The following is a 14,248-nucleotide window of genomic DNA, read 5'->3' on the forward strand; positions in this document are numbered from 1 at the left end:
TTAAAACCCTTGTGCATTATATTGGGAAACATTGTGTCTACAATATCGAGTGATTTGTCAATAGACAGATCTTGCAAACATCAACAAGGTCAACTATTTTAGTCACTTTGTTGAAAAAGAACACGTCCACGAGGCATTGGATTTGTTTGGCAATACATGAAAATCTCTAGTTTGACACAATCTCAAAATCAAATATTTGAAAACTTTCAAGTTTATGTGACCAATGGACCCATTTAGCTATCAGAGATCCTAATAAACCTTACAAGGTGACATCATATGTGTGACCACTTTTTTGATGAATTTTAAATAAAGGACTATTAAATGGTTAGGTTCTACTCAAAGGGATGGAAAGCATGGTGGATTGATAACCTTCAATAACTTTCCGGCCCGTTTTAAAAAAAAGCTTTGTCATGTCTTATTACCTTGTGCATCAATGAAGTTGCCACTTCCCTATTGTTTGTTGGAGAAATAACACCAAATTATCTAAACCCATTGTTTCTAGAACAAAGGTTTTGATTTACAAGTGTTCCTCGCTAAAGAATGTTGCCATACAACAGAATCGTAGTTGATAATTACTTTCTCACGTTTGCCCATAGCTCCCACAATTGTACCTTTTGTGTCTCTATAACCCTCATAATTACATTACCTTCTACATTCGTTGGATGTTGTACCATCTTGCAAGTCTACATTCACACATTTGTTTCTTTGAAACGGGTCTTTTATTGGCCAAGTACTTTTAAAATGTTTTTGCCCTAGTTTCTTACATTCTTTCTCTTCACTCAAAACTTTTCTTAGTATTACAAGATCCCAATTTCAAACTTCTATCCATGCATGTATTTGGTTGATAGGCTTTCTCTCTCTCACTCACACACACACACACACACACACACACACACTCTCTCTCTCATCGTAATTTGTTGCACTATTATACTACCCTCTTTATTACTTCATATCTATCTTCTTAATTTTCCCATCACCTTCTAGTCTCAATTGGGCAATGTTCCCCCCCCCCCCCCCCCCCCGCCCTTTTCTCTCTCGTTTATGCGTGATATAAATGGATCACCCCACTAGAGCCACTTCCATCTAAAATGTTGTACTATAAGGAACACTTCATGCACTTCTCTAAGTTAGGTTTTATTACACGACCAAAATATCTAGATGCATTCTTACCAAATGCACTAAGGGTTGCCATTGGACAACTTAGAATATCATCTCACCAACCTGAGATTGAGAATGGTTGTACTAATGGTGTTCCTAGAGGGGAAAGGATATGTAGATTATGTCACATAGAGATAGAGGATGAGTACCACTTTACATGCAAGTGTCCAACTTACGCCGATATAAGGGCAAAATACCGAGACATACTCGATCCCTCTCCCACTGTCCCCAAACTATTAGATACTCTAGATATAAGGAAATCAGGCAGATATATCTTAGATAAAAAACAATATAGAGAGAATAAACTACAAAATGTTGACGATAACGTTTCTAAGATTCACAAGGAACATGAGCTACACCACCTAGAAGCCATTGTTGGGGTACCTTCTACACCGGGACCACGGGTCACACCCACACCGAAACCTTTTGACCTCCCACTTCTTTTCGAGAGGCTTAGATGGAAATGACACTAGGCCTAGTACAAAGTCATTTCCTTTATCGAATATGTTACATCATAACACATTTTGTACAATACTAAAACTCTTTTAGCTTAAGTTCTATTTTTATTTTTGATGATTGGGTAAATATTCTATTTTGTTGTACACCAATTGTCTCATGGGCCAATTTTGGCCGTAGAAGACGTTAATCTCTCTCTCTCTCTCTCTCTCTCTCTCTCTCTCTCTCTCTCTCTCTCTCTCTCTCTCTCTCTCTCTCTCTCTCTCTCTCTCTCTCTCTGTGCCCTAAACAAGTTCGTGAGTATGAGTATCACACTTTGATACAATGCTCGACCATGCTTTCCACGCATCCTTGCACGAATTTCTTTCACAACGACAATGTGCACTCTTGATTACAACATTCATTGTTACACTTCTTGAACATCGAGAATCGTTGCTCACTTTCATATGTATTACATGAAATCATAGGTCATATTTGACTTTTGAAAATGGTAATAGAATCTCTCTCTCTCTCTCTCTTTGTGAAAACACACAATTATATTTATAAATGTGTGTGAAAAACACTACTTACAATGGGTGTCACAATGGATTATGTATGGCCACCCACTAACTGCATCGGTAGTGGAACATGTTGAATTGCCAATAGGTAAGACAATCACTCCACCGAGGAAAGAATTTCCACTTGCTCCAATAAAGAAATTTGTAATATTAGTACTCCAACTTTCATAGATATGCTTTCACTCCATGCCTACCATCAAATACAAAAGCATTGCACATATCCCAATTATGATGCAATCCCCAATACCTCAGAAATAGGAAAACTATCTCCATCTCTAATTTTGGATCAACGTATGTGAATTGTGCAAACACCCATTGTTTAGGCATAAAAAAACACTATGATAAAACTTACCACATTTGAGAAATGTAACCCCAAATCTAACAAGCAATCAAACATTGTATGAAACGATGAGTACTATCTTCCATTTGAACAATGCCAATGAAGCAATTGCCCGTTACTAGTCCACATCACTTTAGAGCTAATCCCAAAGGCCTACCCCCAATCAAAACTATCAAAATGAAGACCTTTGCTACAAGTGACAATTTGGAATACCAACTACATTTTAAGATATGCCACCATCCATGATCAGATTTATGTGTTGTCCCTTCCTCTCGAACATTAGATGCTGGCCATTGAAGAGACTCAATGGAGCAATGCTACAAAAGATTAATAGTCATTTGTAAAAATGGCGTATGATCCTGTAAACACCAATCAATCCACGATTGCTGTTACGGGCATGACCATATAGTATCTCATGGTGAGAATTTACCGTAGTATTCTATACACGTGGATAAGTGTGAGAGTTAAACGAGAGTGTAAAGAATACTACGGTAAATTCTCACCACAAGATACTATATGGTCATGCCCGTAACAATTGTTGTTTTGTTTGTAAAGGTAAACGACCTTGCATCAATGCAATATTTTGTAGTTGTCGCCATATAAACCCATAATTAGGTGGGATGCGTAATAATTGTCGCACTTGAAAAAACTCCAAAATTCTTTGAGATGGAGCCTTGACTATATCTCCCACTTTTTTGATCCTCAAATAAAACAAACAATTAAAATGAAAGCGCAATCTCTCCATTCCATGTTGACATAATAATCAAGAATACACAAGTAAGTCCTTTTGCAAAGGATTACAATGCTCTCTACTAGATGATGGTTTCTATGTACATTACAAGTAGAGTACTTCTTGCCATGAGATAACCAAGTGTTGAACACACGAAGAGCAATGAATCGTAAGTGAAATACATTCGTTCAGTAATTTCCACAATGAAGCCTTAATCATTGTCGTGTACTTCTTGCCATGAGATAACCAAGTGTTGAACACACGAAGAGCAATGAATCGTAAGTGAAATACATTCGTTCAGTAATTTCCACAATGAAGCCTTAATCATTGTCGTGTACTTCTTGCCATGAGATAACCAAGTGTTGAACACACGAAGAGCAATGAATCGTAAGTGAAATACATTTGTTCAGTAATTTCCACAATGAAGCCTTAATCATTGTCGTGTACTTCTTGCCATGAGATAACCAAGTGTTGAACACACGAAGAGCAATGAATCGTAAGTGAAATACATTTGTTCAATAATTTCCACAATGAAGCCTTAATCATTGTCGTCCCATGTGTTCAACCCTTGTTCTCAATGAAATATTAAACAATAGATATTCATGGTTGCAAGTTTGAACACATGTATTACAATAATGAAAATTTACGAGACATCATATGCATAGATAAGTCCAATATTCCAACTCCCCCAAGGCACTTAGGGGTTGTTAGATGATTCCACGCAACCCATGTGATTCCCATCTTTATCCCTCGTCCTTCACAACAAATATTGAAGATGTTGCAAAACATAATGCAAAAGCCTTCTTTGTCCAAGGCAACAATAGCAAGCAATATAATATCATGGCCTCCATAATACATTGTACAACCTTCATGCATACATGATTGTGACTTCTAATACATCCATTCAATCATTGGACCATTTGTAACATTCATTCCCAATGAATACCCCGAGTGTCGAATAATACAACCTTTCCTAATTTCGGATCCTTGTCATCCTAACATTCTAAATCCCTTTCAATACATGATATGAGGCTAGACTTCCCTAATTAATATTTAATTTGGAAGCCAATGCAATTTGGTTCCATACAAGCATCCCATTCTCAAGATTCTCTCATGAGGCTTGTAGAAACATTAAAAAATCATCTACTAATTATTCTCCAGATGGAAGGTGTAGAGCCACAATGTCACCATTCGTTGCAAGCCTCGATAACATCACTAACAAGTGATGAGTAACAATAGCAAACAACAATGGACTAAGTGGGAATCCTTGATGAACATATATCGTGACAACAATATCTTATGTAATCCCCCCCCATTAAGCATTACTTGAGACACTGCATTGTCCTAATAAAAATATGATGTGAGACATACGTGGTCCAAAGCCCATTGTATGCATTAAACTACAAACAAATGACCAATTAACATGATCATAAGCTTTCTACAAATCTAATTCCACCATAATCAATTCTTGATGAGTGTGTCGTGCATAATCCATGGGCATTTGAACATTCAACACATCTGCAATATATTTCTACCTACAATAAAACTATATTGGGTGGGATGTATCAATAGTTGGCAAATACTTTTATAATCTATTTGCCAAGACCTTTGTAAATATATTATACAACCCCGCATCAAAGAAATAGGTCTCCATTGATGAAATGACTCAGGAGATGCAACCTTCAGAACTAATTTAATGAGGCCAACCTTCCAAGCTTGAGGCATACAACCATAGGGACAACCATAATCCTAACAATGTTGAAACATCAAAACTGTTAGGGTTCCCTTTAAAATGTTCAAATGTCGCTTAAAAACTTCACTTGACAAGCCATCCCCAACCAAGGCACTTACTACTAGGAAGATGCCTGGAAATCGTGACAACCTCATCATCTATGAGATCTGCATCCAATTCATGACTAACGAGGACATGCACAATGCAACCAGCCACATCATAAAATTCATGGTTCTCTCTCTCTCTCTCTCTCTCTCTCTCTCTCTATATATATATATATATATATATATATATATATTTGGTTTCTTATGTTGTTGCACCATAGTCTTAAATTTGAAAGAATCCAAGCTCGATCCTTGGCATGAGGCTCAATCTTATCCCATAATTTGCAATTAGTCTAATGCGGATTTAAAACATCTCTTGCTAGGTATCTTCATAAAACTAGATATATTAAAACATTATGATACTAAAAACCTCGTTGTCTCTGTTGCAATAATGAGGATCTTATGGAAATGCAAATAATCTGAGGTGTTGTAAATTTGACATACATACTATAAATGAAACTCTTTCAAGGACAATATGCCACAAAGAGTAGTTGCAAAAACTACCCAAAAGCCACATTCTTTTCCTTCTGCCTACATACTCATGGTATTCCATGGAGATTATCAAACAAGAACCCATTCTCAATCAATTGTACCACATAACTTCAATGTAAACAATCTTTTTAACTTTGGGCTGAATTGTGACATAATTCTTAAAATATTCACGTATTGTACTATATGGGAGGTACATGGAGATGCATATGTTCTACAAAGTCCTAGAAGGGACAATAGACTTTGTTATGTCATTGTTCCATTTGTGATCATTGCTTGCACTTAGGTCATCAATGGTTGCATAATCACTCTCATCATTGTTATGTAATGACTTTTCAAGTAATTGATTCTTGCACCATCCCTTGTGTCAAGGCTTAACATTATCTAGAATATTGCAAAATTCCTTTGGCTTTGTAGAGTGCACAAATTCTTCTTCCTCAACATTTGCACATCAAGTATGAACATAGGGGCTTCGCCTACAATCTTATTCATCTTACTACCACCAATATGACGAGGAACCCTTCCATATTTATTGATCTAGTTATAGATCTTATCTTATAACCTAGCATTCTCTTGTAGTCCAACTATTTCGTTTGCAATTCAACCATATATTACTGAGCTTTGTAGCAAATTCCATTGCCATATCTTGTACTTACATATTTTAAGTTTGAGTCCAAATATCCTTATTCTCTTGCTCATTGACCTATGCTCAACTCGTAACAATGAGCATGGTAATTTGCGGTGTGTTTCGTATGCCCTTATCGAGAGTGTAGCTTCAAATTATATATATACAAAGAGGTTCCGATGATAAATTTCAAAAGTAAGAGGTCTAACAAACTAAAGAACTAAATAAAGTATACAAATATGTACTAACATGCCAATTCTACTACTAAGAAATATTTTATTAAAGATATACATTGTTAACCATTCAAAGTCATGCAATAAAATTAGGAGCACATCATACATGAAAAACAAGAGCATCATCACAATAAGACGACACGTATAACAAGTTTGGAGATGAAGAAATCAAATAAATAGTAGATCCCCAATATCATATCATGCCTATTTATAGTGTCACACATGCATTTAGATGTTCTAGTGTGATATTCAACTCTCAAGATAGTCGCACAAAAATTATCATTCATGGGGCCATTTATTTAAATGCTAGTTATGCAACACAAAAACTTAGAAGTCTTTGCTAAACTCCTCTCACTTTCTTGTAGTGAGCTTAGTTTGCATTCAATTCACTTACATATTATATAAGGCGCACAATGGCTTATTGTGCAAACTAATAATATTCACTTAAATACAAAACAAATATGAAATGCACATACTATTGTATTATGATTCATGAATATGACATATGATAGGACGATAAGATGTGTCAGCTCATTGTCACGTCATCATATACGAAGCTAGGTTTTTAAGAGTCCTAAAAATGGAAATTTGATGTCAATAAACCCGTGATTGAATAAAGTATAACTAAGGTGATTTCGTCATCATATAAGTTGTGAGGAAGATATATGTATGTCTACGTGTATTAAGTAGGTGTAAAGAAGTAACTATTTTATGGATTAATTTGATGACATAATACAATGTGGATATGTAGTGTCAATGATTTGGATTGGGTGTAGTTAAACATCTTGAAAGACGTGAATTATAAATGATTAAATGTGAAAACAACAGTTAGAGAACAAAAGATCTAAGGAAACCCAAGCTAAGGGAAAACAAAGTTCCCTACTTGCCCAATCATGGCAAAAACATTTAAGAATCAAATTATGATGCCATGTACTTGTCGCTTATTAATGTCCAAGCTTTCCATTTCCCATAGGATTATGGATATTGTTAGGTTTTGGATCTTGATAGTCCAAATTTATAGTTGTGGGGCCAGTCTTAGATTGATAATTGATTGGTTCGGCATCCTACACAACCAAAAGAAATTCCATTAGATGTCAACAATATTAGTTGTATTATTGAAGTATAAATACAATTCCTTACAATTTGGAATTGGTATTTTTGATAGAATGAATGAATGGTCGTGGCTAGCAACTGAATGGGATGTCCATGGCCTCGCACTACATCTCAAAGTGTTTTACAAATGTTAGCATGCAAGATGATCTAGATACTATCAAATCCGTTAATTATTTAAGTCACTATTCAAATGGCAAAAGACTTAAAAACTATAGGAAAATAATTATCTTTTTCTCTTGAATCACATATATTAATTGCGTTGCCCATGATTTATCAAAGGAACAAGTTTATTCAAAACATTTAATTATAGGAAACCATGAGAAATCACTTGTGGAGATCAGTGCACTATCAAATCCGTTAATTATTTAAGTCACTATTCAAAGGGGAAAAGACTTAAAAACTATAGGAAAATCATTCTCTTTTTATCTTGAATCACATATATTAGTTGTGTTGCCCATGATTTATCAGGGGGAAACAAGTTTACTCAAAACGTTTAATTATAGGAAACCATGAGAACTCACTTGTGGAGATTGGTGCATGTCTTGCATCATTACAATTCGGTTGAACTAGAAATATTGCTAGCATTAAAAGAGCTATATATAATGTATGAGCACGAAAGTATTCCATTTTCACAAGAGTGTTGTAGATAAGTATCTTTGTAAAGTCCAAGAGAGACTAATGACAAGAGAGAACGAATGAGTTATGATAGATTTCCTCTTGATCAATGAACTAATTAGATCGTGATTTTGTAATCCAATGACTACAATATTGGCTATATATATAGGTGACGACAAAAAATAACAAAGGAAGATGACATAAAATAGCAAAGGAAGGTCAATTGCAAGTGAAGGGCATGTGTCAATGAGTTATTATAGAAATTGAAAGCATTTAATAACCATAAATCTTTTAAAAGATAATGTCAAATCAAGTGGAGACGCCACTCACATGATGTTTTTCCCTTATCAATTTAGCATTTTCATTTCAAAATATTATAATAGAGATACGTGTATGTAACCATCAAGTTCATGATTGAAACAGTCACTATTAAAACAATTCGTGAAAATTCAATCACTATAAATGATAATATATATTAGCGTGTAAATATAACACTACCATTGTCAAAATGATTAAAAGAAACCATTGAAATTCAAACACTTAAAATGATGATATATACCGATGCATAAATATAACACTTGCAAACTTACGATAACTTTAAAAATGATGTGAAATTGATGCAAAATTCTACATCAAAGAGGATTCGACTTTTACAGAAGTCGACGAGTTGTATAGTGGCATGACGATTAATTATTATAGATGTTGAGGATGCCAAATTCAGTTATATAATGGCTTTACTTTTCATCGTATCTTATATCACTATTCTAAACCTTTCAATTCTTTTATGCTAAGGAATCGTGACTAGTTTAATTTTATGCTTTTAAGGATTTTACCAGTATGGCATAAGGAAGGCTCTTCTTTGAGCAATCTATTAACTCTACAATGCCATAGTATGAAAGAACAAATGTGAATGCATATAAACCATCGGTTGGTTACTAAAGCATTACCTCCCTCAAATTTTGGGAAAAGAAAAACAAGTATGATAACCACCTTCCACATGAGAAACGCGATATGTCAATGTTGGTGTAATTAATCAAGATAATATATCAAAAAATGAATAGGTTGTGGTTTTGGAAGAAAAAGAAATGTGTGTTGATGAAACAAAGAAACGTCTAGGGAAGAACATCATTCTTGGAGGGAAGCACACACCCATGCCATATGTTCGCATATTAAAGAGAGAAATGTTAACAACATGAAGGGCAAGATGGGTCTCTAGCATTGCTGTTGAGTTACACATGTACCTCCTTATAATAAAATTGAAAGTAAAATTAAGACCATGCATGCTAGGGCACTCAATCTATTCCCTAAATTTAATTGACAAACGTGAATTTGATGAAAATGCTAAAGCCATTACATTGTTGGAAAAACATGGTTTTAATGGTTATTTCTAGTTATACTTTGAATGTGGTGAATGAGTACCAAGGATAATTAATAATTTGATTTGGTACATATATGAGATATTGGTAAAAGTGTTATATTTTTGGTCTCATAGGTCATATTTGAACTCTGAATACGATACTAGTTATCTATCTAGTATTTGGTAAATCTGTCTATCTATCTCATAAGAAGAAGAAAAGAAGCATGAAGTATTATCCAGTTTATCTTCCCAACCATAAAACATGCCATTCTATTCGAGTCCGCTCATAAGGACTAACAGGCATGTGCAACCCCTTGATTTGCACTACTTTATTATTGTGTTTCTAGACTCTATACCTACAACATTATAACATCCAAGTATTGGTCTCACAACAATCATGTGTGATTAACCCCACTCCCCTTTGAGTGGTAATCATTCTCAATGATGAAGTTCAGATTACTCTAAAATAGGGTTGTATCGTCTTTGTTGCAATGCAAGTCATCTAACGTAAACTCAAAACATCCTTTTATAAGAGACAAAGAGGCCAAAGTGTTATTAAACACTTTCTTATTTGTCCTCCCATGGTTAATGAGGCTCATGTCTTTAACAAATCTCCTAGTGCATCACCTACTTTCTTGTGATTAGTAAGCATAAGAGACACACATTGGGTAGTTTTTATGGGTTTTTGTGCCCCTGAACTCTGAGTCTTTCGGTGAACCTCCTTTTCAACATTTTTTATTCCGAAGTGGCATGGTGTTGAATTATGATAGGAGGAACTCTTAGGGATTTTTTGATTATTGTTGAAGTTTTATGCCTCAACATGATGTAACCAACTGAGGTTTTTATACTTCACCACAATGTAAATAATTGAGGTTTTTATAGCTCAACACAATGAAAGTAGTTTATCATTTGTGAAGCATGAGTCAACACAATGGTTCTTTAATTTTACTACTTGCATTTGTGTTATGTACACATAACGTAGGTGAGGTTAGGTCACTAATATTTACATATGTGAAGGGTATGTTCACTAATATTAAAAAGGGGACTAATGTGATTGGATAGAAGGAATGATAGGTGCATACACTATTATTATTTGGACAACGAATGAATGAAGATATTTTTAAAAAGGCACATCTATTCAAGGGGCCTAGGAAGAGGTATAAATACGAGGCTTAGCTACACTCATAAGGACATTACGTCAGAAGGCTGTTGTCTTAGACACCGGTGGTGCAAGCTAGGCTTTCGTCTCGACAATCGTGTAATCTCTTCCAACGTATCAGTCATCCTAATATCCAACGGTATGGGACGTCAGTGGTAGGTTGGCTATGTCTAGATCATAGCTCGGGGTGGTCGGGTGGAATAGGTTCTTCTATCCAATCTATTTTCCTTATTTTACTTTATTTTGGTCTATTGATTAGTAATAGACTCTTAACAAGTTGACATGAGAAAGATAATTGTGTGAGATTGTGTGCTTGTCCATGCTAGACTTTAAAGTATTTTAATTTAAAATATCCTTGGCAGGTACACCTACGCCTCTTTGTTGTGCTAATATTCTCTATCCTATGACGATATCTGTTGTCTTGGGAAAGGAATATTGGTACAAATATTTGCAAACACCAAAGCTCATTGATTGTGATTTATTAATTTAAATTGTGATAAGTGATTGAAAAAAAAGAAGCAACAAAATTATAAATCTTATGACTAAATGTCGGAGACGGTTCCTCCTCACCTTGTTAGCCTAAATGTAGGTGTGGGAGCTTACAAAAAGCTCACCACTAGTATCGAGTGGTGGTTCTATTGTCTAACACTAGTGCCAAAAGATATGACACTTTCAATGTCTTGACCAAAAGATTATCCCTTTCTTTTTGGGTGTTCTTCTTGAGAACCCTCAAGAGGTCAATTTGCGGGGACACCATCATCTACCCTTTTGTGAGTGAGAGGGTTGATGTCACAGACACACCAAGCGTGGACTAGGATGGAGCACAAATGATGGGGCTACGAGTGACGGATGAACTTGGAGCTAGATGTGACAAGGCTATGAACTCTAGATGTTGTGAGCAATGAGACTATGAACTTAGGGATCTATGGAGAGCATGAAGACAAAGATGAAGAAGGACACAAGATAGAATGAAACGAGAATACTAGACTGATATGTCAATGACTGGTGTTGAATCCCTTGAAAGGGACCAAGGATGTTACAAGTATTTATACAATTTCCGAGATTGAATATCTCTAGAATATACTCGAGAATGTTTAAAATAACTACTAGAATAAACTCTAAACACAATTGCATTTTAATCACTTGCTGAAGACAACAATAGACTTTAGACTTCCCATGCACTTGATAGATCAATGGAATAAGAAATTACCCATTCGCTTGCATTGTCATTAGTCTACATTTAAGTAATTACAAATTATGAATGACACAATATTTAGGCTCGTAATTTATAATTATGTGAATGAGTAAGGAGAGGGAGAGGCTTTAACTTCTCATTCATCTCGCAAACGAAAGAGCAGATGGTGGTATTTTCATGCACATCGATCTCGAGGTGGTTCTCAAGAAGAATGCCGAAGTAAAATGTAGTTTCTAGGAAGATAAGTGAAAGACGCTACAAATTTTCAATAATGTCCCATGTAAATATTTTGTTTTCTTCAACCTTCCTCGTTTTCTTTATGTTGATTTCCCCCATTGCTCCCCACTAGGATAATGTATCTATTTTTGAGTCAAAGATATCTATTAAGTAACTTCTTGTGTGGTATCAAGTGAGTTCTCTTTAGTTACTTTTCAATAGCTTGGAAGTTGGGATGTTTCTTTTGCCTTCCCATCTTTTACACGTGTAAATTTAGGAGCCTTTTCTCTTGTTTCTTGGAACTTTCCAACATCGTCTCATGGAGAGCATGCATCTCCTTGGAATTCACATCCATAATCACTTTCAAAATTCCTTTACCATGCTCTTCCATCTCAGTTGCTTTCTCTTTCGGCGCCTCAAACATTTCATTGTTATGTTTAGAAGCTTCTTCAATATTCCTTGCCATGTCTTTGGTTTTCTAAAAGTTTTCATTGGTCTCATCAGTTTGTTTAAAAGCCTTCGTGCCTTGTTCTTTTTATTTCCAAAAGATTTCCTTCATTAGTATTAAGAAAAGCATCAAAAGGCTATAAAATGTACAATCAGAGAGTGTGTTATACAAAAGAGATGATCAAGGCAAGGACCAGGGGTGATGATATTTCCAAATCGGTCCTTGAGAGGTGACCGTGAACAGAGACAACTTCCTCCATAATTGCAGTAATTTTTTCCTTTTCTTAAGAACAACCTCCAAAGAGCCCAACATATTGTCATATTGCCCACACACTAGTGCCAATAAGTGTTGGCTTTCAAACCATAGATTGACAAGAAAGATAGAATGAAAATATACAAAATACAAAACATAAAACAACAAATAGAAAAATGTACAATACACTAGGTTTACGTGGAAACCCTAAATAAGGGAAAACCGCGGAGCAACATATCTTCACTATATGTGACAAAGATACAAGAGGAAAATCAAATTACAAGAACTCTGCTATATAGAGTATTCACCACTTAGGGTTTTGGCAAGTTCACCTAACTATGCCTACACTACATCTCTTGTCTCCTACCTACTCACTATTCATCTATCGTTGTTATGCACAATTCTACTACTTCGTCTCACCAAAGAAGTTTGCCCTAGCTTCTCATATTTATAGAGAGATTAACTATTAATATTAAATAATAGTTAATAGGCCAACTGGTCGACTCGACTATCCAACCCACCAGTCGACAATTCAGTTGATTCAACTAGCCAACTACTTTTGTCCACTATCTAGTCGGCCTGATTGGCAGGTTTTGTCATTGACCATCCAATCAGCTCACCCATTCGGCCTAATCTTTGACCTTCGATCATCCATCCAATATGGTTGACTACCAAGTCGACTCATTGGTCGATCCGATCGACCATCCCAAATTTGGCTTGTCAACTCCTCCAATTTGACTGCTAATTTCTCCCATTAGGAGGGACAAAAGCCTAACAATAAGCTCTCCCATAATTCCGGCAATATATGTGAGAGATGGGGAATTATGGAATCATATCTTCCTTTACAATGATACTTCCATAAAATCCATAATGTAACCATAAATACTATTTTCCATACATGGGCTACACGCATTTGCTTGTGAGGTTGCTGAAAAGGGGAGATAGAAATTATATGCTTGTTTATGACTGGCATAGCTTCTAGAGATCATCTACCTCATACAACATGAGACCAGAATGGAGAAACCCCCATCTTGTTGATCCCCATGAGAAGATGCAACCTACATTAATTATCAGGAATAAAGAAAGAACTTTATTGTATACCTGTTGGGCTAGTGAGCAGGACCAGAGAGCATGGTTGGTAATTTCCTATATGTCACCGCAATAACAACATTGTCTAAGAACGATTGCCACATCTCCTTTCAATCACTGACCTACTGGTAGTGCTGCATGTGGTAAAAACCATCTAAAGAGAATATATTTGGTTGGTCCCCTAAAAGACCATATCCATTTCCAATAAGCCTTCAAATGGATGCTTAAAACACCCCACTTATTCTAGTGCTTTTGAGTTGCAGGCACGGTGTCGTGAGGATTTTCGGCTATGGTGAGAAAACCCGAACAAGACGGATAAAACGGGATGTGCAACATTGCACATGCACATAGTATATTTGCAAAATAAGATTAAGAAACAA

The 14,248-nt window shown here is 35.6% G+C and overlaps 1 protein-coding gene across 1 annotated transcript; it reads right to left on the minus strand.

Annotated features, from left to right (window-relative positions):
- Positions 1-7,117: 7,117 nt before the first annotated feature.
- LOC147850255 (uncharacterized) lies at positions 7,118-8,386 on the minus strand. Its single transcript, XM_087336567.1, has 3 exons — positions 8,059-8,386; positions 7,565-7,641; positions 7,118-7,488 (listed from the first exon to the last, which is right to left on the minus strand). The coding sequence occupies exons 1-3, from the start codon at positions 8,162-8,164 to the stop codon at positions 7,369-7,371; spliced, it is 303 nt and encodes a 100-aa protein (XP_087192693.1). The 5' UTR covers positions 8,165-8,386; the 3' UTR covers positions 7,118-7,368.
- Positions 8,387-14,248: the final 5,862 nt, after the last annotated feature.

Source organism: Azolla caroliniana, unplaced genomic scaffold (genome assembly GCF_043228905.1).
Source record: "Azolla caroliniana isolate FFs.n. ecotype wild unplaced genomic scaffold, voAzoCaro1.0.p SCAF_21, whole genome shotgun sequence".
NCBI lineage: Eukaryota > Viridiplantae > Streptophyta > Polypodiopsida > Salviniales > Salviniaceae > Azolla > Azolla caroliniana.